Genomic DNA, 24983 nt, shown 5'->3' with positions numbered 1-24983 from the left:
CCTGGGTCACCTTGGCTCATATATAAAGATTTTCCCTAGATATTTTTATGACAAACTTTGATCCCCCTTGAGACCCCATCCTACCCCTGGGGGCCATGACTTTAACAAAATGAAATCTGACATATGTCAGAAAGCTTTCATGTAAATCTCAGCTTTTTTGGCTCAGTGGTTCTTGAGAAGAAGATTTTAAAAGATTTTTCCTATATATTTGCATGTAAAACTTTGATCCCCTATTGTGGCCCCATCCAACCCCCGGGGGGCCATGATTTGAGCAAACTTGAATCTGCACTATGTTAGGAAGCCTTCATGTAAATCTCAGCTTTTCTGGCCCAGTGGTTCTTGAGAAGATTTTTAAAGATTTTTCCTATATATTTGTATGTAAAACTTTGATCTCCTATTGTGGCCCAATCGTACCCTCAGGGGTCATGATTTGAACAAATTTGAATCTCCATTATGTCAGAAAGCTTTCATGAAAATCTCAGCTTTTCTGGCTTAGTGGTTCTTGAGAAGAAGAGTTTTAAAGATTGTTCCTATATATCAGTATGTAAAACTTTGATCCCCTTTTGTGGCCCCATCCAACCCCCCCCCCCCGGGGGGGGGCACGATTTGAACAAACTTGAATTTGCACTATGTCAGGAAACTTTCATGTAAATTTCAGCTTTTCTGGCCCAGTGGTTCTTGAGATTTTTAAAAGACCCCATCCTATTTTTGCATTTTTGTGATTATCTCCCCTTTGAAAGAGACATGCCCCTTCATTTGAAGAAACTTGAAAGCCCTTCACCCAAGGTTGCTTTGTGGTAAGTTTGGTCACAATTGGCCCAGCGGTTCTTGAGAAGAAGTCGAAAATGTGAAAAGTTTACGACGACGCCGTCGACGACAGACAACGGACAAATTTTGATCAGAAAAACTCACTTGAGCCTTTGGCTCAGGTGAGCTAACAAGAACACGTTGGTGGATTACGTATAAGATGGTCTATATCTAGGCACTGCAAAGTTCGTTTATAATTAAAAAGTTTGGATGCAGTCGTAGAAGTATAGCTGTAGGAAACACAGGATGGAGACTTGAACTTGAAATAAGTTGGAATACACGACTGAACCCTTTTATGACGAAGAATGTTGCTTATGTTGACGGCATATATTCCTTTGTTTGTAAATTCGAGCTTAAGGAACCGGCGGCATGATTTGGAAGGAATATCATCCATGACCCGTGGCGGTTTAAAGAGCCTGTGATGGGCAACATCTATAATCATAGAGTTCAGTCTATATTCAGATGTTGAAAAATCCAAGTATAGACTAGCTGTAGCTTCTTCAAATAACGTATGTAAAACTCTCAATGGAATAGAGTAAAGTTTTGTACGAATATTATGTGGACCTAATTGTCTGTTCACGTTTGGGTCCGTTAATCAAACGTAACATCATTCAAATGAAACCGCCACCTATTTGCACCTTTTACAGACCATACACTAGTCAGTTCTGACAAAATATGAAACGGTCATTCTGAAGTGCGACTCCAGTCATCGACGCTCATAATTAATTCAAAATAATCATTTTCCCCATTTTTTTCCTCCCGAATTCTAAAACTACACTTAGATTATCTAGTTCAAATCAAACCGCCACCTATTTGCACCTTTTACAGACCATACACTAGTCAGTTCTGACAAAATATGAAACGGTAATTCTGAAGTACGACTCTAGTCCCCCCCCCCCCCCCCCCTGAAACTCAAACAACTAAACTACCCATGTTCAGTATAGAAAATTTTGACAATGATCCTGCTGGTGTACATTTTTACACTGGTTTAGAGGATATTAACAAGTTTTATTTTGTTTTACACACTTTGGGTCCTTTTGGCATTTTGCCTAATTTACATGCATAACCAGGTTGTAAAGTTGGATGTTCCAAATCAATTTTTTCTTTCGCTGATGAAATTAAGAAGAAATACTACAAATTTTGCGCTTTCGCGCATGTTTGGCATATCGGAGACAGTAATTCAAAATACCATAATTATGTGGTTTAATTTCTTATCACATCAATGGCAATAAGTAAATATCTAGCCCATACAAGAACTAGTTCGCTATTTTACCCCGTCTGGATTTAACAGGCCGTACCCTAAAAACTAGAGTTATAATCGACGGGACAGAATGTCCTATCAAAAAACCAACAAATTCGAAAGCACAAGTTAACTTTTTCTTCTTATAAAAATTGTAATACGTCCAAAGTTCTTGTTGGTGCAACACCTGGTGGACTAGTTTCTTTTGTGTCAAGTGCATATGGAGGTAGTGCAAGCGACAGACATATTACTGAACGCAGCTCTTTGCTCCACAATTGTGATCCATATGATAGTATTATGGCTGATAAGGGATTTAATGTCCAAGACATTTTCGCACCAAGAAATATAACCATAGATGTCCCTACTGTTTAAAAAAGAAAACTCGCCTCTTTGCACTCCTGCACTACGCCTTACTGTATATATGTTATTTATGAAATTGTATACAATAAGATATAAGTCCTACGTAACAAAGTGCGTTGATGCCCTTTAAATGTAATTGTATCATATTTTAATTGATTAATGCTAACATTTATATTATGGTGTGTGTTTTGCGATATAGTGAAACAAATGGTTTACTTCATGATATGATTATGGAACGCTTGAATTATGGTATTGATCGCTGTAGACATGCTCTTGGAAATATTTTGTAAACCAATTGCAATAGGATATGTTCTTATTTTCTTCAATAACATTTCTACTTTGGCTATTTTTTAAAAAAGATATGCCAATTTTATACATATATTTCGACCATAAGACTGAAAACAAATGATTTGTGGATTTTTGTGTTTGATAGAAAGTTCGGTGAGGCAGTATGCTGGTAATTAGGGAGTACATGTTTCGAATCTTAAGAAGATTTCGACTCTCTGAATGTATGTTATTTGAGGCATCTTTTCGAAATATTTCTGTGGCCCTTAAAAGGGCTGGTTTTCTTCTCGAGGTTTACTCTGTCAGAAGAGCTCTCCTTATCTGTGCGCTATATTTCCATAGGTTTCCCTGGGAAATATGAACACCATCAGCCGCAAAGTCCTGGGGATATTTCAGCCGAAGTAAGATAAATCTTTTTCCGAGCTTTGCTCGCAGAATTGTGTTGATCCTGCTCCTCTTCCTCCTGAAGATATCGCTTGTCAGACCAGGGCTCTTCTTGAAATTACCATCCTTGTCTAGAATCTGTCCCACGAGAACAGTCCAACTCCGCTGTCTTCTAGGACCAGCACCAGTTGTAGGACATTTTCAGCCACCTTCCTAGGTTTTCCTTCAACGCTGATGTCGTTTCCACTGAGATGAACGAAAACTCGATCACGGGAAAACTGAAGCAGGTTTTGCAGGCAGGTTTGATTTGGCTCCTTTGCTGTCATGCCACCAACTCCAAAATATTCGGGTCTGCTTCGGTAGATCTTCCGAGACGCGAGACAAAAGACGATCCAAAGACGGCACCTTTCATGATGATATTAAACATTGTACATACTCGTGAAGCCAGTCCTATCATATTATTGGCTGATTGCAAAGAGTGAGATTCACTCAGATTACTGCTCACGTAGTTCCTTGTCATGAATTTGCTATCAGAAAATTGTAATTTTATGATAAAAAAAATGATTCAAATAAATGTTCCTAATTAGAACCAGGATCATGAAAATATTTCAACTTTTAAAGTCATAATTAATATATACATTATGCTGAAATTATATACCTTTCAAACCATTTACAACATTACAAATTACAAAAAGTCACGGCCAATAGGACCAATTAGAATTTTATGATAGTAGAACAAAATATCACAGGACAAAAAGTCACAGTTTATAAGAAAATAAAAAACTATTGATTTTTTATATATATTTGAAAACATTGCTGTTCTTTTTGTTAAGTTTAAGAAAATATATATGCAAAATTGATATTTTCTGAGATTTTGATAATAATTATAAAATTGTTATTCCTGTTATCATATTTATTGTAAAATATTATTTTGATTTTTAAAAAGAGAGATTTCTTATTTAGATAAAATAAAAATAAGCTGGATGATCATTTGGTTTAGTATACTACATATTACATGTAATGATTGTCAAAACAAAATCTGATGGCAGAATTATGGTTAGCTTCCTTTCACTCCAGATTATTGTCAAAACAAGAAGTAAGTGAACTATCATATAATAATTGCTATATAAACAAGTTAATGATGAAATATATCCATACATTTCTATTATTAAGCTGTTAAAATGTGTAGTAATAGTGAATGTATATGTATAACTTCTCTTTGTAAAATAAAATTTTCGATAGAGAAGGTATACATGTCTATAGAGTACATATATCATAACCCTTGACTTCACATTTAACAGTTTATTTGCGTGTTTTAACTTATATCACTTACGTGATGACGTCACGGTAGGTAAACTGTCCTTGCGATTAACTTTGTTATTAATCCATAGGGCCGGCTGCGCCCCCTCTAAATCCGCCACTGCTGCGAAACAAGTACAGCTGTAATAAGACAGACAGAAGTACGATAAACGTACCAACTTGAATACATTTGATCAGGATTGTTTTGTTACATGTAGCAATATTACATACATTGTACACAATGCTTCCCACATCATACATTAAACAAGAGAGAGTTTTTTTTAAAAAAGAGAGAGAGAGAGAGAGAGAGAGAGAGAGAGAGAGAGAGAGAGAGAGAGAGAGAAAGAGAGAGAAGTCGACCTCTTCACTAAGGTCATTCAATATTGTGAATGTTCAGTGTAGTGTGGTGTGTAATTCCGCTCCTGCGGTGTAAACAAAAGAAAACCGGTGAGAGGATTTAGAACATGCTTATTCACCCATCAATATATAGGACATTCCTACAAATTGTGCAACAGCCCAAGTATATCGTAGTTTCTCAATAGTCTTGTCTGTATTTACAAAACTATGTAAATTCATCGGTCACTCTGACGCAGCGGAAAAATACTAGATATTTTTAACACAACATCCGCGTCGTGTGAAAATAAACAGGCGCGTGTTGTCAACATTGCATCATCTTTAGCACAGTGCAGATCGTGAAAGACCAAGCTCAAGTAAGTCTTTCTTTTATATGTAAACCTATTTCTTTTTTAGATTTTTGTCTTTGTAGATAAAACTACAACGCTAATTACAAACTATATATTTAACGATAAAAGAAACGTTCAAGAAACGATAATATATATTGTGTACTGAAACCGCCTTAAGTATGTGAAGGTATAGATCGGGTTTTTTAATGAACAGGCATCGCACTACTCTCTTTGATATATACAAAAGTTTTCCTATAGTCTCTAGTACGTAACCTGAGCAGACTGCCACGTTATGAAAGTTTATGATATACTGTAAATTTTCTTCTTGCCTGATAGATGAAATTTAAGAGGAATTTCAGGGGAGTGAAATGGGATGGGAGACGACTGATTTGAAAACATCTCGTGGACTTTTATATGTGGCCCTAGTAACAAAATATCTCTTATGAAAGGGAATGGCTGAGAAAGAAGAAAGGAATATAGACTATATTGATCACTCTAGCAAACAAATGTTACCAAATAATCGATCGAATATGTTGTCTGTGATCCTGATTCATAAAAATAACGATAATCAATTAAATTCAGATCTGAAATGGATAGAAACGCACTGTGAATATGTACATGTATACAATATGTTTTGATGTGAGACAAACACTCCGACATGGATTTAGAAAATCAATATACATTACTGATATGTGCGGTGAGATCTTGATATCAATGTATAATTCACTTTTGCATAAGTCGTACAAGATAAAATGATGATATATAACAATAAAAAAAAAAAAAAAAATTAAGAGAGACAGGCCAATTTGATATGCTAAGATTTTGAAATTCGGCCTTACATGATTTTAAAATCTTAAAATCGTTAGAAATTACAGCGAAATAATGTGAAAAGGATGGAAATATAAGACTAGTTGGTCTGGCATTCCTTTCTCTCCAATAAGATAAATGTCACCACGTGATTTTCACCGTAAATTACTGCAAGTCATGTATTTTTTCCACATAGATCATTGTATTTTTTCACGAGCTTCTATATAGCTCGAAATGACCATCCCAGAAGATAAAGCCTTAAAAGCTGTTAGAAAACTTATTTTAATTTCTGAGACTTGATAAGTGTCTTGAAAAAGGGAAATTTCCAGCACAATGCGACATTAAGTACAAATGAATTAACAAACTTCAGTATTCATAAAGATAAAGTTTATGGCATTCGAACGATTTCCCCCTATTCTAATATGTACTCATCACTCATTCATATGCATTGGGGGTTCAATAAAACGATACATCTGTGTTTTATAGACAACTACACTGTACATAATTACTTACAGTGCTGTTACCTTTTTTTTACTACACCCCCCCCCCCAAACCCCCAACAACCTTCACTTGCTATTTTATCTGTCCTTTTTATGTATAGAATTATCCCTAAGCGTTGTTTTAAATTGTTTTGTATGTTATTAGGGTAATTATATCATTACATTAGGCGCTATATATCAATAATAATATTTATGCATTTTAATTTTGACACTAAAAATATTTTATTCACTTGTATGTACACATCGATTTTATATTATCTTTTCTTTCACATTTGTAAAGCGCTTTAGAGAACTAATGTTGATAGGGCGCTATATAAATCTTTTAATTACAATTAAAATCTTATCGACAGAATACTTGAAAAGGATCTATATCATAAGCTTAGATCGATAACCATGCATACATTTTCATACTTTGGAAACAATAACATACCTCGATCTTTGTTTAAACTCGATACAATTAGCTTCTATCATCAAGTGTAACCTTATTTTTTGCTCAACCTTAGAAACACATTAAACAGTAGATTTTAAAGAGACACTACAGCTCATTTTGCGCAAAAATCATGAAATGACAATTTTCCTAGCGCTTTCTCAATTTTTGTTGCATTGTTGAAATTATGAACTTTGCGAAAATAACACTTATCTAAAGTTTAAAATTATCGTTTTAACGTAAAAATTAATACTTTTTGATGGCCTATACAAAAAATATCGAGTCTCCTCCTTTCAGTCTTCAGACGCATGCGCATAGACAGTAAACAGTGCAGCATGTCGTCCAGTGAGAGAAAGTGTAGTTGATAGATCTAGAATTTTGACAGATTCTGTGAGAAAAGAGGTAAAAATAGAATGAGATAAAACTCATACGTGAAATAAAATTTACCATGGTATCAGTTTGACCGTTGGAAAACAAAGAGTTCGGAGAAACCCATGTAACTCAGTGGCGGATCTAGGATTTCCGAAGGGGGTGTGGAAGTCAAAGATTAGCCACAGTAATCGGCCATTTTGGTGCAAAATTTGGATTTTCATTCAAAATCTGTGGCGTAAAAAGGGAGGGGAGATCCTGCCCCCCCCCCCTAAATCTGCCATTGAGATTAGCTGTGAAGACACTACTTTTAAAAGTAAGTGCTATTTTTATCTGAACACGACACGTGTTAGTTGTAAAAACATCGGTCAATGGGAACATGGAAGGGTTTCTGTTGAAATAATGATTGATATAATTACTTATTTTAAGGAGCAGGGAATACTCTTATACTTGAAAGGTGAGTGTGGACCTCCTTGAAGGGGAATTTAAATAATTTCCTACACAACACCTTTGCTGTCATTCAAAACCACGTGATGTAAATAAGCATTCAAAAGTCCGAGTCAGAATGAAGAAACCTTTGAATTCCGAACGATCTTCAAAGCGCAGTTGAGAGTAAATTGATGCATCCCAATTGTTCAAAATTGTCAGTATCGATATGAATTTTATCATTTTATCAATACATGTTTTAAAAAACACTTTATTAAAATGTGGAAAATGAGCTGTAGTGTCTCTTTAATCATTAGATTTGGAGAAGATCGTGAATTAGTTTCTTTAATGCATGTACTTCGTTTGGGTATTGCTCAAACCCACTCGCTGTGCAAAAACCTTAAAAATATCAGACATGCAATTTTGTGTTTATTACGAAAACATTTACTTGTAATTTTATACCCGCGAATTAAATTTTTCTACTAAATTAAGCAAGACATATTTCTGTCTTCTTTAGGTTTGACAAGAACAGGAGTACTGATAATTGTAACCTCTCTCCAGATTTAAATAGGCAAAGGCACGCGGAATGAACCGTCCAACCGGTAAAAATGATCTAAAATACAGATATGCGCAACGAGAAAAAACTTCCATTCCTATCGGAAAATTTCACAAACTACTGACAGAACTATCCATGAGTTGTCCACTCTCTTTTGGTCACGTGGGGCTTGTTTTCTAAGGACTAGTGTTTTATGCTCAAATCGCTTGTGATAATGTAACTCTGTAAACTCTGAAAAGAAAAGAGTCAAAATTATTAGAGTTGTATGAATTTGTTTTTTGTGTATAAACAATTTGTATATGCACAAATTGCTTCTTTACCTATATGTAAAACTTATACGGTACCAATTTTGATGCACCAGATGCGCATTTCGACAAATAATGTCTCTTCAGTGATGCTCAACCGAAATGTTTGAAATCCGAAATAACAATGAAGTTTTAGAGCTATTATAGCCAAAAACAGCGTGCCAAAAAAAAGTGGAGTCAAATTCGTCTAAGGATAGGAGCTATGCATGAGGGAGATAATCCTTAATTTTGAAATGAATTTCTAAATTTTATAACAGCAATTCAATATACATCCGTATTTTCAAGCTAGTAACGAAGTACTTAGCTACTGGGCTGTATATGTAGATTTGTAGACCATTAAACGTACTTTAGCTTGTGAGTTGCTTAAACTGAACAGATGTGTTCTATGAAAATCACTTGATCAAGGGACTTTTCTTAAGCCTGAACAGCGCATTACTTATCAACACTTATGAAGATGATGTTCCGATGATGAAAAGGTGCAACATGTTACCTCCCCATTGACTCTTACACGTAGCATTGACTAGACGTTAACTGTCAGTTAAACTGAACTCATCTTCGTGCAACTGGGCCCAGATCTCCAAACATTTCCATTTTTATAAAATACAGTATTTAACATATGCATAATGGAAGTATGAACTTTATAATTCAAAATTTGATTTTGTACTTATACAGATACATTTCGAATTTTATACTTGGAAATCTGAAGTCATGGAGAGCGAAAGGAAAAATCGTGGCTACTGTCTAGTGAGAAAGTTTCGAAAATCCCTCAGACGCCATCTTTTATTCATTCTAACCTTATCAGCAGTCATCGTTGGATTTTCCCTGGGATTCGTTGTACGCGAAGTAGAACCTTCTTCAGACACAATACAATGGCTGGGTAGGTTTGTATGTGTTTGTTATTTTTGACTCTGTCGGTACCAGCGATCGCGATAACCTACAAGCTATGGCGACTTTGGTTCATACCCTTGTTAGTAGGGTAAATAATCCTGTGCATGATAATCCAACCAATTATATCCATCGTTTAAAAACTAACACATGCGCAGTACTCTTGCAAGACAGATTTGTTGATACCACACTAACCCTTGTGAAAGACAGGGTTACTTGGATAGAGTTAAAATGTAACCGTCATATAAGAGTTGAAACCCTCTCCGATTGCAATTTGGGTAGCTCGAGTTCGTGCTCGGGGTATGAACCGAAACCGCCCCTAGTGGTTAGGGACCACGCCTCGCAACCGGGAGACCTGGTTTCGATCCAGGTGAAACCTAAGAATTTAACAAAGCACTGTTCTTTTGCTAAGCGTCCACCTTTAGAAGTAAAGTTACGGGGCTAATGTTTTAGTCGTGATATATTATATAATTCTACATATGTTTTTTCTGCAACCGTATTACTTCGGCCCTTCTTCGCTCGGACGGAAATGGCCGACCACGGTATTGTTATTTGCCAAAGAAATTACCCCACTTTTCATTTCAAATATGAAATTCTAAAACGACATTTCTGAATTTCTATTTCTCTTATTTACTAGACTTGTTTTAGCATTTATTCAAGTTAATTTTCATACTTACAGGTATGCCTGGAGAGTTATTTATGCGGTTGCTGAAAATGATGATAATACCTCTTTTGGTTTGCAGTGTGATACACAGTAAGTTACTGGGGTGTTATGTTGTGGAAAAATGCATAGAGATTTATGTTGCATCCGAAACGAAAACTGTACATGTATTGTACCGTGAGCCTATATCTCGATCAGGTAAACGGGGTTATCCGTAGTCAAAATTAGTGTTCCAAGAACGGTCTAACAATCGGTATGAAACACCTCAGACAGCAGTTGACCCAATGATAGGTTGTATTGGCAAACTAGATCGTTATAACGACCATAGAATTTGCGAAATGCTGACTTTAAACGAGACTGTTGAAATCATTGTACCATCAACTTGTTTGTCAGTAGCATGCCTGGATTAAAAAGTTGACCAAAACAAGCTCTTGCGTATCAAATCAGTTGAGAGATATAAACACCATATGCAGGTTATAATGGAATATTGCTACATGAATGTGGGAAGCTCGGGTGAGCTAAAATAAGAAAATCAGCAAATAAATAGAGATAATCTCTACATACGTTCACTGAAAATTCTGTGATCCATATGGGCTCCGCCATTTTGTTTTGTTCATTAGTTGCTTCTACAGTTATTCTTGTTTTAATTTTGAATGTCAAAAATACAAGACTGACGTGCAATTTGTAATTCAAACACCCTGTTTCTTAAATATGAATGGTATAATTATCATTGTTACAGTTTTTAGCCAATCATCAAATAGAAAAACAGTAATAAGACTAAATATATGAACGAGTTTATGAACTTCTTTAAATGAAAATATACGATATATTCACACTTACCTTTTTACTACTTTAAATTTGTTGGCTAATTTTGTTAAGTTTTAACTGTCTTTTGAATTGGAAACGGGATGTATGGTTGTTGTTTATAATTTGTTTGATTTGGAAAGAGGAAAAAGTCCCGATGCTAAATGTGACGTCTTAATGCACGGTTTAAATCGGCTGACGTTATATTCCCGCGTTAAATGAATAGGCGGATCATGTATTTGTCCTCGTATACCGCCTTTTATATTTAGATTTTACTGTGCGTTTAGCACAAGGGGAATTTCATAAATAATATATATTTCTAAATGAATCACAATTTACCCTACTTAACGGATTATGATGATCACTCGGGACACACCAATGGCCATTTCATGTTTCGCTCTATTTCAGGCACGGCTTCTCTTGATCCAAAGTCTAATGGTAAAATCAGCGCTATAGCCTTCACGTACATATTTCTCACAAACATACTGGGCTGTGTTATAGCTGTAGCACTGTTTTACGTCATCAAACCAGGTAACTTTGAAAATACACGTCATCATAACTTGTGCAAAACATCAGAAAGAAAATTTACACGAGAGTAAGTTTATGAACGAATGATAAAAATGGTGATACTTCTTTTTCTATTCAGGTAGTGAAAGTCCCCTCATTAAAGGAAAACCAGATGTCTATGAAGCAAATCCTCAGGATGTATTTGCAGATTTACTTAGGTAAGGTTTGCCGTGTTTAGAAACTGCCATGTTGAATAAGTTACGGTGACTTTGGTGGGTGAACCGGAAATGTTAGACTTATTGTAAGTGTTCTGTTATAATCAGTGACTGTTACCACGAAAACACCTTCTACAGATCCCATTAGAAAGTCAGTTTTACGTCTCTGATGCTTGTAGACTTGAGGAAGAAACAAATTATAACTATTCTTATACACATTGAGTTTTCCCTATATAACTGTTAAACCAATTCTCACACTCGTGGTCTATTGACCGGTGAACAGTTCTCACTGCCGTAGTCTGTACTATTTCCATTGGCTACATAAGTCACGTGATTCTCGATCTGCTACTTTGTTCACGTAATGGCTAGGTTGATTGATTTCACTTACGATGAAATACAAAATTTATGAAACGCAGAGCAGAGACACGAAAAATGTGATTAATGAAATCTATTAATTCGGATATTGGGTACATGTATGTTTTCGTTTAAACTAATTGGTACGTTAATAAACATACGCTTCTCATAAGTTCGAAGTAAACAAACCATGCGCATCAAGTAAAACAACTTATAATATGAAGGTGTATAACACAACAGTAATAAACCGTGTCCTCGGACAACAGCTGTTTTGTTTGACTCTCGAACGGATCTGATTCCCTCAGTCTACGGCTTCGGGCAACAGATCCATTTTCGGTTCAAACAAAACAGCTGTTGTCCGAGGATACAGTCAATGACTGTATGCTATTAAAAAACTGAATATTTGAATTGAAAATGATATGCTCTTGTTGTTTCTGGAAGTTTCTTGTTTCTACTGATTAATGGAGTGGTGTTGTCTGCTTCTTTTTTCTGTCGTCTGTGTAAAGTTGTACATGCAGTTGTTTTTATCATTCAATCTTCATTTGTAAACACAGCCAAAAATTCATTTCATAACTCGATTGCCTCATGGCCATATTCCTACTACTAATATCAGCATCCTTGACGTCATATTCAGACTCATGCCTAGATAATCTACATACACTCGTACGTCATTTGAACGTTTTCTGGTTCAGGAGAGCTAGGCAGGGTTACGTATCAATCCCTTTGTGGAAAGGGAAGTAAACGAAATATATAGGACAGAGTAATCTAGGCACAGCTTCACTTTTACGAAAAATCTTTGTTCATTTTCAGAAACATCATACCTGATAATATTGTTGAGGCCTCTTTTCGCCAATCGCAGACAAAATATTCGTATGAATCATTAGAGCACCAGCTATCAGAAAATTCAACTTTCTTGAATGCGTCAACCAATCAAAATCAATCAACAATCCAAGTGGTTCGAAAGCTTGTAAAATCAGTTGGCAAGACAGATGGTGCTAATATTCTAGGTAAGCTTTAGTTTTAAGAATATAGAAATTTTGACGGAGTCATTAAGAGTTGGAATAATATTTCATAGAAAATTTCCTTACAGTGATTAAATTTGTAACTGTATTCAGGTAGTTAGCATTCATTTAATGTGCAAATGAAAGATTACTTATGAACGTCATGTAGTTTTCATTATGTAAGATATTTCACATTTTGCAAAAATATTAAAAAGTTTGCATTTTTCTAAAGAATAAGAATGTAAAGAAAACACCGAAGGAAATGTTTATGGTAAAAATGCAGTGCTTGAAATAAAAGTTCAATTTTGATTTCAATGATTGGATTGAAAAAGAGGTGGTCAATATTCTTATTCACGAGACGTGTCCCGACTCATTACAACTTGTATGTTTCATTTTCTCACTTGTTTACAATACTTATAGCAGCATGTATTTTCCTCTGATTTACAGAAGTCGTCACCTTAAGGACTTGTATTTTCTCTGATTTATAGAAGTTTTCACCTTAAGGACTTGTATTTTCTCTGATTTATAAAACTTTTAGCAGTCCTGTGTTCCTCTGATTTTTAGGATTAACTAGAACCTGTATGCCTGTCTGATTTTTAGGATTAATTAGAACCTGTATGCCTGTCTGATTTTTAGGATTAGTTAGAACCTGTATGTCTGTCTGAATTTTAGGACTTATAGCAGCCTGTATGTTCCTCGGGACGGCTGCGGGTAAGCTTGGAAAGAAAGCTAAAACGTTTCTTGACTTCTTCGCTGTGAGCACGGAAGTCGTTTTACAAGTTCTTCGCTGGTTTCTCTGGTAAGATAGTATGCGTTTAGAAGTTTTTGTCAATTTCGGAATATATTCATGAAAAAATATGTTTATTAACGAAATGCTTACTTCATTATATTCATATACATGATTAAAAAGCCATTTAGAAATAGATAACGCATCGACATCAATTTTAGATTAATTAAAGTTAAGTTATCAAAATTATATGCATTGTATCACAAAGTTTATAACGATTATTGATCTTTTTTCTTTGATCTTTTTAATAGGATGACCCCACTTGGTATCGCCAGTCTTATTGCAGCCTCAATAGCAGGTACCCGTGACGTCAGCGGTACATTTGCTAGCCTAGGTCTCTTTGTCGTCACGGTTACTATAGGGATCGTCCTCCACCAGGCGCTATTTCTACCTCTCATCTTATTTTTAACCACCAGAAGGAATCCATTTACATACTTTATTAGTATAGGTCGGGCGTGGTTGATATCATTTGCTGCTACTAGCACGTAAGTGGATTTAAGTAGCGCAGAAGAAAACTCTCATATCTTTTTTCAATAAATATATGCAGAAAAATTGCTCTAAATGCTCCTCATTTTAAAACAACTAACGTTAATAGCATTGATTTTGGCTAACATCGTCGTGTTAATTTTTTTCCAGAGCTGTTGCTATTCCTGAAATGCTCAATGCTTGTGAAAATAAAAACAACATTGATAAGAGGGTCAGTCGCTTCGTCATTCCTTTTTGTGTTACATTAAACGGTGATGGCAGCGCCCTCTTTATCACAGCAGCCGCCATGTTCATAGCCAACATCTCAGGACATTCATTAACATTTGGGGATGTGCTCATTATTGGGTAAGAAGACGGCTGTGTCTATGTTTACAGTTTACTGACTGTTGTGTCTATGTTTACAGTTGACTGATGGTTATGGCTATGTTTACAGTTGACTAACGGTTATGTGTATGTTTACAGTTGACTGACGTCTGTATCTATGTTTACAGTTTACTGACGGCTAGGTCTATGTTTACAGTTTACTGACGGCTAGGTCTATGTTTACAGTCGACTGACGGCTAGGTCTATGTTTACAGTTGACTGACGGCTACATGTATATCTATGTTTACAGTTTACTGACGGCTACATGTATATCTATGTTTACAGTTTACTGACGGCTAGGTCTATGTTTAGAAATGACTGGCGGCTAGGTCTATGTTTACAGTTGACTGACAGCTAGGTCTATGTTTACAGTTTACTGACGGCTAGGTCTATGTTTTGAGATGACTGGCGGATAAGTCTATCTTTACAGTTTACTGACGGCTAGGTCTATATTTACAGTTGACTGACGGCTAGGTCTATCTTTACAGTTGACTGGCAACTGAATTCTATATTTACAGTTGACTGAGGGCTAGGTCTATGTTTACAGTTAACTGACGGCTGTGTCTATGTTTACAGTTGACTGACGGCTAGGTCTATCTTTACAGTTGACTGACGGCTAGGTCTATCTTTACAGTTGACTGACAGCTGTTTTTATATTTACAGTTTACTGACGGCTAGGTCTATGTTTACAGGTTACTGACGGCTGTGTCTATGTTTGCAGTTGACTGACGGCTGTGTCTATGTTTACAGTTGACTGACAGCTGTTTTTTTTATATTTACAGTTTACTGACGGCTATAGCCAGCCTCGCCCTCCCGTCCGTACCTAGCTCCAGTATAGTAACTCTCATCATGATATTGTCCTCACTGAAGATTCCCGTGGAAGCCGTGTCGCTGTTATTTGCCGTAGAGTGGTTTTTGTATGTGTCACGTTTTATGCACTTCCTTATGATAATTGTTGTATAATGTCTTTGAATTAAAATCAATTGCTTGTTGATTAAGTTCAATTCGTTTTAAGGATTGGACAAATGATCAGTGTTTGGATAAAAATATGACCTCCTTCTTTTAATATCATTGCGATCATTTGAAGATGATAAATTGGGTTTTATTGTATAACTGTTTAAGGTACATTTTTGTATTTGCTACAGAGATCGCATCAGGACAACGTCAAACCTTTTGAGTCACACATTTTGCGCAGCCATAACTTATCACTTTTGTCGGAAGAACTTCCGGACAGAGGAGGACCCCGAGCAGTTAGAACAGGAAGTGGAACTCGTCGTATATTCTTCGGACTCGTATAATTCTTGATTTACCAGACATTGGAATGAGAATTCTACCAAAATGTGAATTTCTGGTTGTGTAGAAATTGCACCTCTATTGTGAGTTGTGACGTCATACATGTGGATCTTGCTGTATGGAGGGAAAGCTTTTGGTGTAAAATCGTGATATGCAGAGATCTGTGCTTTCTTGTTAGGTTAATGAGCAGCTATAGAATCATATATTTTTAAATCATATATTAGCTACAAAGACCATGTAATACATCTACTAGAACGCCGATGGTAAATTTGCCCCATATGTATCTGAATTACTTGACAGAAATTTATTAATGTCAAAAGTTAAGCCATTTGTGTTTGGTGTACACCAGATGCAAGATAGTAGGGACATTTACACAACGAAAAATAGATTCCAGAAAAAAAATGAATTATTCAGGGTGACCTTGCTGAGTAGAAAATGTACAATACAACAATGACTGCAGTTGTTTCTACTAAAATAACATGACGTTTCATATGCATCAAACTCAAGGAGATTTTTTTTTAAAAAGCAGGTCTATATTAAAATAGTGCCCTACAGGCAAACTATTTAGTACTCTCTTTATTGCCGAAGACATAATTATGTCTTATCACATCAGTTGCAATATGTATACATAAATACATAAAAATGACATTGTATGGCGGTGTACAAATTCAAGCAACGGAGAATAACTTTTAAACAAGATTTTCTCGCAACTTAAGCGTAAGACATAAATATTTCCCTTAATTACAAAGTTCGTATTCATTCTGAACACTTAATTATTGTACATTTGAAAACAGATGGTTTTTGCCAATAATACTTTTTGATATATTTATGACGAAATTCCTCTTAATGAGGGCAAATTAATACAAAGTGATATTCGTCCTCTATGTTATTCTTACAAAATTTACATACTCTATTTTAAGTATATTGTTATGGCAGCCTGTTTCAATTTCAAGATTGTGAGAAGATAGTCTGATTCGACAAATGTACCTTTTATACATATTAGTTATAGGTTTACAAAGATAATACTGTAAAGAAAAATGATCAATAACATGTTCGTAAATAATACACTTTGAAGAAACATTAATTAGTTCAACTAAACTTTGAACAAACATATCGGTCAACCTTTGTTTTATAATAGGAAAAAAAAGTTTAGAAGTTGCATTCTCTTGATCAATGTATTCTAGTCCTATCTCGTACAGTATTTGTTTAATACAAATTTATTAACAACTTCAATTGACTGACCATTCAGATTCCAGTTTTCTGTATTTTTTATTCTACCTCCGTTCCTAAAAATAGAAATTTTTGTTTTATGAACATTAACAGTAAGATCCCAGTCAGTTGTATATTCATATAACTCATCTAACATATTTTGAAACTCGGGTACATTGTAAGCAAAAATGACCATATCATCTGCATACATCAAAACATACAAATGTAACGGCACAATATCGTGTTTTAAAAATTCTGCTCCAAAGTTATTCACATATAACGAAAATAGGATGGGAGATAACACTTCTCCTTGTAAAAGTCCTACGTTACTTCTAAAATATTCTGACATCATACCTGCAGATTTAACACTAGATTTCATGCTTTGATACATATCCCGGATAATGCGTTCTAATTTACCTCTAATACCATACGTGCTGAGCTTTTTCCATAATTTAATTCGATCAACAGTGTTAAATATTTTGTCTTGTTCAGGTTTTTTTGTTGATTTGAAAGAATGTACTATCGTGGTGGTTACATTTTCTTCTTTTCAAAAAGTCATTTATTGAACTGTCTCATATAATGTCGTCTGTTTACATTAGTAACAGGTTTCAACTAATTACAGTACACCTAGCGTAAACAATGCTTCCTATTACATGTAAGCAATTTCCGAGATATCAGATCTTCTGTGACAGGAATACGTTTAGTTTTCTACTAAACGCTCGGATATGGAGCGCCAAATTAAGATAAACTCAAATAATTGAAGATATGTCTAATACATGTAATCAATTCATTTGATGAGGGCAACAATTCAATTAATGATCTCTTCAAATAATTAATGATATCTTCATATTAAATTATTATCTGCATTAATTGAAGCATTGGTAGCATTAATTAATCTGCTGAATTGATGCGCGCTATAAAATGAAAACTGATCGCGATAGGTCAGTGGTAGAGCTTTTGCTTTGTAGCTGTGAGTTCGATTCACGCTGGTACCGCGTCAAACCCAAGACTTTGTAGTGATTGTTCCTTTCACCAAATGATCGGTATTTAGATGTGAGAATTACGGGTATTTTTGGATATGACCTTAAAAACGGAGGTCCCGTGTCGTGACATTCCTTGACACGTTAAAGAACCTTCACTCTACGGCCTTGAGCGCTAAGCATATGTCTAAATATGTGGTACTTAACGTACATGTACAACTAATGACGTCTCAATAGGAGTGAAAAATTCTCGACGGGACCTAAAACAGACAACCGACAAACCGATCATCAAATGTATTGATGATATTGGAATTGATGTGAGCAATTATTTATAACTGAAACGAGCAATGGTTCAATTAATGTGCGTATCAATTCAGTTAAAGCGTGCAATAATTGAATCATTGTTCTCTTCAACTGAATTATTGCGCACATCAATTCAATTAATGCGCGCAATGATTCAATTGAATTATTGCCCCCTTCAATTAAACTAATGATATCATTGATTCAATTGATGCTCAAAATAATTCTTTAAGAGTGAGAGGGAGCATCCACAATTCATTTCATAATATCTTCAATTCTGAATTATTGCGTACATTAATGAAAAATCATGCTATCACCAATTTGATTATGATCACTGTTTGTTATCTTTACTTTTTTGTTTGAAATATATGATGGTTTTTGTTGGGGTTTTTTGTTTTTTGTTTTGGCGTAAAGTAATCGCAAGCAATGTCATTTGTTTTTGGCAGATTTGTGCAAGAGAATAATTATGTCTTGTGACGAAAACATTTATAAATGGAAGTGCTTTATTGTTAAATAGATTTATATATTTTAGAAGAAAAAAAACCTATAAAAACGTTTGGAGTGTATTGATATTGTGATCCGATGACGTATTATATCACTATGCTCTGTGTATAGGATCTCCCATGGTATGTGGTTAAATATGAAAGCTCGGAGATATAAAACAAACGAATTGGATAATAATCATATCCAACCACAAATCATGGAAGATTCTTTTTATCACATATTTTATCCTTGCAGAAAATATTTGATTTGCATTTCAAAATATTCCCTTTCGTTTACTGAAACCTAACCTACATTAATTCGTAACATTACGCCGCTAGCTAGAAATAGTTCATTGGAAAATATAAATAAAGAAATGACTATCACAATATCTAATTAAGACGTTTTACATTGAAATTGTATGATTATTCATGAAAAATGTTAGTTACCTTTGTCTGTGCCATAGATGTAGAGCACTGATTAGTAACAGAGAGACTTGAGCAAGTCTACCATAGATGACGCGCGGTCTTTTTTGGATTTGTTGAACATGTGAATGTTGACGATGGATTTTCCACCATGTACATCGCGATTCTGGAAATTTTGTATGTCTCCTGTGACATTAGGGATCGTGGAACTTCTAGTGCTAGATGTGGTTGTATTTTTTAAGTACATGCAGTTGTATTGATTTGTGTCCATGCATGCAGTTGATTGTGGCTTATCCCGGGTTCATTTGGTGCATGGAGTCGACTGATTGATTGTATCTTGTTTAACGTTTCTCTCGTGAATTTTTCACTCATGAATATGAAAACGTCAACAACACCAGGTGAAGGGCTTCAAATTTAGACTTTTACTCGGCGCTTACGGTCATTGAGCAGTGAGGGTTCTTTAGCGTGCCACACCCACTGAAACACAGGACATTCGTTAACACGGTCATCTCTGAGGACCCGTGACATTTAGGTGTCACACCTGATGCCGAGCGTTTGGCGATGGAACTGCCACTACCTGTTTCAACGACTTAAGTCTGTCGCGGCCGGGATTCGATCCCCGGCCTTCCGCATGCGGGGCCAACGCTCTAACCTCTAGGCCACCGCGGCGGTCGGCATGGAGTTTGAAAGTTAATAAGATAAAGGGGGTAAATCTGAGTGTGTTCGCTTCTTAATGTACATGGAACTATCAGGTTTTCTAACACTCAGAAAATATTTACTCAGTACGATGTTCAGTTCTGACGGGGGGTGGGGGTGGGGGTCAAAAGGACGGTTTCAAGAAACTATTTCAATTATTCCATGTCACCTAATGATTTTTTCCCCAATGTATTTTAGTTTTCTTGATCATTGAAAAACTGTCAATTATAACATCTTTGACGGTCTATACAAACATGATCAGGAAGAGTACTGCACTGCAACGCTGCAGTCTGTTTCACTTTTTTCAAGACGATAACTAGGATAGAACATGGAAATGACACACCTGTTCCCTCGATCTAAACTTCCTGTGTAAATTTATTGTTTTCAAATTTTGAAGATTTTACCATACCATCATTTTATACAATTGAATTATTGGGAATTCATTCCGTCACCCTGGTCCATTCGTTTATATACATTAAGGCACGCGGCGCAGGAATACCTACTATGAATATGGACATAAGAATTTATCGTATGAGTGATATCCACCTGATAAATGGGTAAATATGGGATAAATAAAAGTATCCATTCATTGTACGTGATCATTATATTGAAATATGAAATGAGCAATGTGAAGAGAATGGAGAGGGTTGTGGCTACTTTAAACAACATACTGTGGAATCGTTAGAATTCGTGGGGATTAATTTTCGTGGAATTCTTGGGTACCCCTCATCCACGAATTTACATCCTCAACGAATAAAGACAACTATTTACATTCCAGAGTTATCTTTCTTACAAATATATAAATGAACAAAATTACGTCCCCACGAAGCAGTAAAAATTCAGCAATCCACGAAAATAGGCCCCCACGAATTTAAATGATTCTACAGTATGTAGTTAAATACCGTCAGCTTCAAACCTGCAAATCTATTTTGAAAGCCAATAGAAGTTAATTCAAAATGGTTTATTTAAAGAGAGATGTACAAATTGTACGACGTTCTCGGTAACATGATATTATTTCTGAACTACGAGACAAAACAAGGATGGCTGGTATGTTTTCTGACACAATACATATGAGCACAGTATCTCTGAAACAAAGATACCCTGTGTAAGGAAAAATCACGAATCCGTTCTGTGATTGTGTTCTTTGACTCTTTGAATTGATTTGCTGGCTTTCATGTAGACACTTATTCTCGTAATTAATCTCTTCTTCAACGAAGTTTGGAATTTAGCGAGTCCTGTCAGAGCTCTCATTGGAACATTTCCTTACTCATGTCGGATCTCTCATTGGAACACGTCCTTTTTCTTTTCAGAGCTCTCATTGGCACACTTCCTTCCTCTTTTCAGAGCTCTCATTGAACACTTCCCTTTGTCAGAACTGTCATTGGAACACTTCCTTCCTCATTTCAGAGCTCTCATTGAACACTTCCTTCCTCTTGTTAGATCTCTCATTGGAACACTTCCTTCCTCTTTTCAGAGCTCTTATTGGAACACTTTCTTCTTCGTGTTAGATCTCTCATTGGAACACGTCCCCTTGCTCAATCTCTCATTGGAACACGTCCCCTTGCTCAATCTCTCATTGGAACGCTTCCTTCCTAAACAACATCGCTTTCGTTGCGTCCAAGTTATTCAAGCGTTCTGTCATCTGAAATACAGATCAGTTTGTTCTATTATATTGCTTGCCAGTTTTTTAAAACTTATTTTCAAAAATGTTTGAATCAACACATAAGTTCCAATTGGTTTTATCATATATTTGAATAACTTAATTTTATCGATCTTTCATGCATCAACTTTAGGGAAATTAACATGAGGCGTGCAACACCTTCTTTTTGATTGAATGTTCTCAAAGAGACAAAAAAAGTCAATAAGTATATGAATAAACAATATCTTGCATGAATCTGAAATGAGGATTTCAAGTTCGTCTCGAATGAAAATTATATCAAACAATGTCAAATAGACATATGTTTTTACCTTAACGACGATTTTTTGTGCAATGACGTGACCTTGAAGTTTTCGAGCTGAGTTAAGGACGGTGTGAATGGAACAGGTAGATGTACAGGTCTCCAGAAAGTTTTTGCAGATTTCAACCAAATCGAGCACGTCGTAACGCTGAGCTGCACAAATCAACTCTGAAACAAAATGAGTACTGATATATTGAAGGGAGAATTATGTCATTTAAAAATAATTCAATTCTTATTGTATCCTTGTCTCTGATTGGTCAAATTCCAATTGAGGAACGCAGGTTATTTTTGTATAACCTGGTTTGGTATGGGGACACACCCCCTTGACAATCAGAAGCCGGAACTATTTTTTTTTCTCTCTTTTACATCGCAGCACTGTTTTCAGCCTTCTATGGAATAGAAAGTCAACGTGTGCAATAAGATACTTCGCTTTGATGCACATGTTTTCCCGTTATCAATATTAGCATCTACTCTTGTACGCAAATCACTTTTGTAAAGCATCTTTCTCTGTATGTATGGTCGAATAATAGATTAAAACAAAGATGTTATATTCGAATTAATGATTTGCCAAGTAATCACTACCCTGTTCATTTTGAAATACACTTCTCACTGGGAAAAAGGAGGGGGTGCGTTGTTTCATTCCTTGATCCGTCTTTCAACAAAGCAAACAAAAATCCATACGTCACATTTTATCACATGACCTCAGACACATTGACATGTGGATCGCTATTTGTTACTTGCTTACATATTTTCTTGTGTCGGATTTACTATTAGCGACAACATTGCATACAAAGGTAAGTTTTCATCTAGTAGAAGTTTTCACAGAGTTGGAAGCCGTAAATTATTATATTTTCTGATATTTGAAGATTTATTTTGGGTAGGCCTAAACAATGTAATTTCCCGTATTTTCTCAATCTGTCGGAGATGAGCGACTTCAAAGTCGATTTCTATCTCTAAAGGGCAGCGAAATACGCATTACATGGATAGTCTACACATATTTTCCATCATGATAAACTTCACTTTCGATACAATATTTTGATAACTGGCCAGGCTCCGTAGAACTAAGATTAAAGATGGCGACCTTTGGCTTCGCAGCTAGACGCTTCGTGTCGCTGTTGCTAAGTAAATCATTGCGCGGCTTGGTTGACTTGTATTTTTCCGAGTTTATGTACATTTTGATAAACGAAGGTTAGCATCTTTGTCTCTTGCATTAAATTATAAGGAATGACTTTAATTCTGGGGCAAGTTATATGAGTATAACCTGGTTTGGGTCAGTTTACGCTTTTTTATAATCCGCTTCACGGATTATAAAGCGTAAACTGACCCAAACCAGGTTTTATACTCGTATAACTTGCCCCAGAATTAAAGTCATTCCTTAATTGTATTTTCTCTAGGGAATGAAGGTATATAAATACTTTCTACGTAATCAACGTTTTCTTTATTTTTTAAACGATCGTTAAATACTTTTTTTAACTTATCGTATAGATAAAAAATGGCTTCTAAAATACTTCGATAATAATGTAAATAGAAGTACCTGCTACTTCGTTTGGCTTGATGTCAACACGGCCTGTATGGATGTAGCGAACGATATTCGTGAAGATACCCACACTAACATCAGAAATGGTCACCATCGGCTTTTGGATAATAAAATTTCGTTTTTTCTTGGACTTTCTGAGTTTGGAAGTTGCATCGTGGAGTTCTTTAGTTGCCCTTAATATCAATTGGTAGAATACTCTAAAAATAGAAGAACATAATTTTATTTTCATAATAACGCTTAATACCACCAACAACAAATGCATGTCTTTATAGTTTCTTTGGAACCACAGGAAAATTCAACAAAAGCTTCTTAACTTTTACCTGCTACGTGTAGACAAAATCGCTTTCACACCATGGACAGGAGTAAAATCGGAGCCAACAAAGAAAGTGACATCACAGAGGTCAGGCATCGTCATGACGTAGTTCAACGCCTCACTAACTGTCTCAGTATTGACATATTTCATCGACTCTTCCTCGTCTTCAGAATCGGAGGATTCGTCATCTGACTTGTCAAGCCACGCCCCTTCCTGTTGCCATACTCCATCCTCGTCGTCTGATTCGCTGGTGCAGGAGTCGGTTGCACTGACATCACTATCCGTGTCATCAGTGTTCGCACGGCGACAATGCCAGCTTTCTGAGACTTTCAAACGATTTCGCTCATCATTAACCTCAGAATTCGAGTCGTATCCGAAAGAAAAACCTGTCGTATGAATAGAATTCAAAATCATTATAGATAGATATAGTTACGGAGATGTAACTGTATTAGTCTATATACATGTATGTAGGTGAGGTGTAAAGGGGCTGATTCATGAAGACGTGTGCTTATAGAGGTTCGCACCTGAGTTTTGTACTATTGTCATTTTTTAAAAATCATTAAAAAAATCTACATTGAAGGGGAATTATGAAATTAAAGAGAAAAAACTGGGGTCATAGTGCTTGCTATTGAGCTACAATGAAAACTTGACCCTTTTGCACTTAAAAATTACGATTTATTTGCATAAATTAGATTTGTACGTTTCACCACAATCAAAACAATTCAACCATTACATCAATTAAATGCATTATCATGTCTGATAACAGTATACATGTAGATATGAAAAATGTTTATGCCAGTAGATTAGAAATAAATAATGACCCTTTGCACTTAAAATACGGAAAAATTCATTGTAAATAATATAGAATTTGTCTTGATTGAGTGATTGGTCCCCCCCCTTTTTTTTTTTTACGTTTTCACTCATACTGAGACGTCACCAGCTGTGTAAGTGAAGTACAACTTTAAACCCTGCTTAGCGCTCAGGGCCGTAGCAGTGAGGATTCTTTAACGTGCCAACGCCTACCGCGAAACGGAACCTCCCTTTTAAAGGTCATATCCGAAAGACCCGTGATTCTCACTTCTAAATGCTCAGTGTTTGGCGATGGAACAATCACTAATTATTTTAACATAGGTTTGACGCGGCGATGGCACGGGCGGGGCTCGAACTCATGACTTCACGGTTACGAAGCGAACGCTCTTTAAGTTATAGAATTTGGGAGCTCAAAAGCGTGCTTTAATTTGAAATACAAAACGGAACTTTAAAAGTAGAGGTTTTAGATAA

General features: G+C 35.7%; 3 protein-coding genes across 4 annotated transcripts in view; 1 reads left to right on the top strand and 2 right to left on the bottom strand.

Annotated features, from left to right (window-relative positions):
- LOC125659368 (uncharacterized) overlaps positions 1-4657 on the bottom strand; it is a 31449-nt gene extending 26792 nt beyond the window's left edge. Inside the window, exons 1-2 of the mRNA XM_048891020.2 lie at positions 4607-4657; positions 4410-4516 (exon numbers count right to left, since the gene is read on the bottom strand). The gene's annotated coding sequence lies outside the window, so the exon portion shown is untranslated. The remainder of the gene's footprint in view (positions 1-4409; positions 4517-4606) is intronic.
- Positions 4658-4819: 162 nt separating this feature from the next.
- LOC125658638 (excitatory amino acid transporter 2-like) lies at positions 4820-18675 on the top strand. 2 transcript variants are annotated; one of them, XM_056149138.1, is made up of 11 exons: positions 4820-5085; positions 9121-9325; positions 10013-10087; positions 11207-11329; positions 11445-11523; positions 12685-12881; positions 13548-13674; positions 13914-14147; positions 14299-14493; positions 15294-15428; positions 15657-18675. In XM_056149138.1, exons 2-11 carry the CDS (start codon positions 9157-9159, stop codon positions 15814-15816), a joined length of 1494 nt encoding a protein of 497 aa, XP_056005113.1. In that variant the 5' UTR covers positions 4820-5085; positions 9121-9156; the 3' UTR covers positions 15817-18675. The 2 variants fall into 2 exon arrangements, with proteins under 2 accessions (XP_056005113.1, XP_056005114.1); XM_056149139.1 differs by lacking the exon at positions 4820-5085 and having other exon boundaries at positions 9191-9329.
- Positions 18676-21467: 2792 nt separating this feature from the next.
- LOC125660357 (serine-enriched protein-like) lies at positions 21468-24225 on the bottom strand. Its single transcript, XM_056150730.1, has 4 exons — positions 23710-24225; positions 23387-23586; positions 21863-22020; positions 21468-21536 (listed from the first exon to the last, which is right to left on the bottom strand). Exons 1-4 carry the CDS (start codon positions 24114-24116, stop codon positions 21468-21470), a joined length of 834 nt encoding a protein of 277 aa, XP_056006705.1. The 5' UTR covers positions 24117-24225.
- Between the last annotated feature and the right edge of the window lie 758 nt (positions 24226-24983).

Source organism: Ostrea edulis, chromosome 9 (assembly GCF_947568905.1).
Source record: "Ostrea edulis chromosome 9, xbOstEdul1.1, whole genome shotgun sequence".
Classification (NCBI taxonomy): Eukaryota; Metazoa; Mollusca; class Bivalvia; order Ostreida; family Ostreidae; genus Ostrea; species Ostrea edulis.
This window is presented reverse-complemented; position numbering and strand designations above follow the sequence as displayed.